This window comes from Ostrinia furnacalis, unplaced genomic scaffold (assembly GCF_004193835.3).
Source record: "Ostrinia furnacalis isolate ACB-3 unplaced genomic scaffold, ASM419383v2 OfSCF0629, whole genome shotgun sequence".
Classification (NCBI taxonomy): domain Eukaryota; kingdom Metazoa; phylum Arthropoda; class Insecta; order Lepidoptera; family Crambidae; genus Ostrinia; species Ostrinia furnacalis.
In genome coordinates this window covers 543,173-546,609 of record NW_021130868.1, presented here as the reverse complement: position 1 = coordinate 546,609, position 3,437 = coordinate 543,173, and the positions used below count along the sequence as shown (strand labels likewise).

Here is a 3,437-nt window from a genome sequence, read left to right as displayed (position 1 = left end):
AGGAAAAAATCTTATTAGTATTACTATAATCAATATTAACTTTTACAACGTACTTTTACAGCGTTTTTGGTGATTATGAATAAACATTTAAAATATAGGAAGCAGGCATAAAAAAAATTAGGAACGTGTAGTAAATGTAGGCAATATTTCAAAGATAAGTAGGCACTATTTCAAATTATTGTATGTAACTACTACCTACATATAAAAATATAAAAAATGCTTGACGTTGTATTTGTCGATGCGAGTTGTTGTTATCGAATGTTAAACATGTGTTAACCAATATTTGAAATGGCAAAAACATTTTTTGCTACTGCTATTCGTATTTTGTTCGTAAAAATATATTTATTTGACAGGTAGGCCGATATAGAATTTTATGCATTTCCAATGAATGGGTGTATTTGGTGGAAAATAGGAAATTTAAGCGCTAATTAGTAAAATATTCTTATTAGCAGAAGAAGTTGAGGAAGACAACCAAAGCGATGGGAAGACGATTTGAAGCAAGTAGCTGGGCCAGAATGGTTCCGTATAGCAAAGGACAGAAACAAATGGAAATCCTTAGAGGAGGCCTTTGTCGAAATACAAGCTGTTAAGAGGAGAGATAAGCCGAATGCTGAGAATACTATTTTAGTTTAAGTTAATTTTTCTTAGCATAAGTCAAATATAAAGGTTTTTTTTATTTATTAGCAAAATGGCGATCGCTATGGCATCTGTCGAAGACTTTCGGCTGTTTTCGACGAAGCCACGTTTCCTTAAGTTTTTGAAAATAACTATTTAATTTTCTGAAAAATAGATAATATTATTATTGATTGACCTCAGATGGTTTACATTTACAATTGAACGGCGGCGCTGTAAACATTATTGTTTTTTTATCTTACAACAGTAGGTACAACGTCTTGCGATTTCTATAATACCTATTTAACAATTCTTTATTTGGCGCTTTCTAGACTCATATATTTTAAACAATTAATTGAATACATAATAAATAATAATAATCGTTCGTTTCAGCCAAATGACGTCCACTGCTGAACAAAGGCCTCCCCCAAGGTTTTCCACCAATGAACGGTCCTGCGCTGCCCGCATCCAGGCTCTTCCCGCGACCTTTACCAGATCGTCGGTCCACCTAGTAGGAGGCCTGCCCACGCTACGTCTTCCAAATAATAATAATAAACATGATTATTAAATACATTTAACGTAGATTTTGAATGATATTACAATATTGACCTAAACAGTCTAAATGTCAAGTTCTTCCAAGCTTTCCCATACATCAATACACTTCCGGCATCCACAAAAAGCACTCTATCAAACCACAATAGAGTACACAATCGTCTAACACCCCATAATTACTCAAATTGAGCAGTAAACACTAATTGAAGTGAAAAACACATGAAATGGTTGACCGCCCATAATGAACTCATTTGCGTGGTATAAATGACAACCTTAACATGTGTGTACCGCCATTACTGCTTTGTCTAGGCTACAGTTAGGTTAAAACAGCAAAAAAAATGATTTATTAATCATTACACATTTTTAACCATAGCGCCTGGGCTATAAATTTTAGCCATAGCGCCTAGACTATAAAGTACAGCGCAATTTAAAAATGTTTTAAATTTTATTCAAAATGCTTCCGTACTCTCGTGGTCTAATCATAGACAACGCAAGCAACTATGGTATAGTAAAGACAGAGACCGTCTTTGGGTTCGGACCTAACAGTGACAATTATGTGAACAGCACGTTTAACTCAACAGAGCCGCTGGAATGGATTTTCACGAGGGGCAACTTTGGACAAGGCTCTGTGCCAGGTCAGTACACCTTGTGATCTATTAAATTAGAAGTACTAATGTGTAAAATACATTTAAGTCTTGATGTGAAGAAACATCAGGGGTGAATTGTTTTGCATAGTATGGTGAGGTTGTGGATTCGAATCCTACTGAGAGCATTTAAGTGAATTTCATGGATACGAACAGATGTTAACATTACTGTATTTATTTAACTAAGGACTTTTATCGTTAACTAAGTATTTGCTATAACCCAGGGTTTGATTAGTTTGAGTTTAAATTATTGGGATAGTTAAAAACATGATACCTATTACTTAATTAAATTAGTTCCTAAATTATAGGATTCAGCCAAAATCGTTCTCATTACAGAAAAATAGACCATACCTTTATTTTTTAGCTGAACCGAACCTAAGATAATTGACTATATTATCCTCTGTCTTGTGTATTTCAGATCCAATAACCTCCCAATCAGATTCACGAGCCTACAAGGACTCCAAACCGAAGACAAGCACCACCACGTCACCTCCACCACAGCAACGTAGTAAGAAGATTAAGAAAGGAATAAAAAAACTCAAGAAGAAGCTTAAAAGGAAAGCGAAGAAGACTAAAAAGTGCATCTTCAAGGTCATAAAGAAGGGGAAGAAGAACAGAGGAGGAAATAAGTTTAAGATGCATAAGAAGTACATGCTGCCTCTGATATTGGGACTTTTAGCTGCGAAGAGTCTGCTGATTCCTATTGCATTGAAGGCGCTGGCGTTTTTGTCTGCTAAAGGTTGGTAAAACCATAAAGTTCAAAGGCCACAGTTCCAGCTACCCATTTTCAGTCATGTCGTCTCGTTCTATCGCAAAGAATCACCATTTGATGAGAGCGAGAGAAAAAAGGGAAATGTGTAGCTGCAACTGTGGTACTTTGAATTTACTTACAGTTCATTAACTACTATTTGAGGCACAGTGCTCCGTTTAATGCGCTATAAAAAGCTATGGAGATATTTTTCATAATTTTTACTTATAGCTTCATCTACATTAATACTCTTATTTTAACAAAACGGGTAAAGATTGTAAGTTTTGTTTAGGAAGTAACTAAAAGTAGGACCGACCGGAATTTAATGATTCTTCCAATAATAAAAAGCAACATTAATACTAAGTAGGATTTATTAATATCTTTCTGTGATAAACCACCGAAGTTCACACGATCAAAGCTAAAAGCAAAACCAATCGAAAATAAATCTAATGTTTTTATTTTTTCAGGTCTAATGATGGGATTCTTCTCCACCGTAATGGCGTCGGTCCTCAGTCTCAAAGGGATGTTCGACCACCACCACGGATACCAGAACCGGAAGGACGATACCAAAACCCAAGTTGAAATCATCCAAGTACCTTCGAAGAGCGAGGACAGTCATGTCTACTACGATGATCATTATAACCACTATAAAAGAGGCGACTATGAGTTTATACGAGATTATAACAATTATAACAATCTACCCACGATTATAAGGGCGGTGGAACACGGAGAATAGAACTTTATTCATTTGTCTTTAGACACCTTTTTCGCTGTCTTGTCCTAGTCTATTTATTTACAATGTTATTGCTATAATTTAACTTATGATATCTTGTACATACTTTGATGCTAGTTGTATTTCTTAATCGACAGGGACAAGTGTA

The 3,437-nt window shown here is 35.3% G+C and overlaps 1 protein-coding gene across 1 annotated transcript; it reads left to right on the top strand.

The window, feature by feature from the left end:
* Positions 1 to 1,618: 1,618 nt before the first annotated feature.
* LOC114366355 (uncharacterized) lies at positions 1,619 to 3,437 on the top strand. Its single transcript, XM_028323215.1, has 3 exons — positions 1,619 to 1,799; positions 2,227 to 2,547; positions 3,024 to 3,437. Exons 1-3 carry the CDS (start codon positions 1,619 to 1,621, stop codon positions 3,290 to 3,292), a joined length of 771 nt encoding a protein of 256 aa, XP_028179016.1. The 3' UTR covers positions 3,293 to 3,437.

Excerpts from the sequence above, each read along its gene's own strand:
- LOC114366355 (XM_028323215.1), top strand. The coding sequence starts at position 1,619 with ATGCTTCCGTACTCTCGTGGTCTAATCATAGACAACGCAAGCAACTAT. Across the intron at positions 1,800-2,226 it reads TGGACAAGGCTCTGTGCCAG|ATCCAATAACCTCCCAATCA; the intron begins GTCAGTACACCT and ends TGTGTATTTCAG. Across the intron at positions 2,548-3,023 it reads GGCGTTTTTGTCTGCTAAAG|GTCTAATGATGGGATTCTTC; the intron begins GTTGGTAAAACC and ends TTATTTTTTCAG.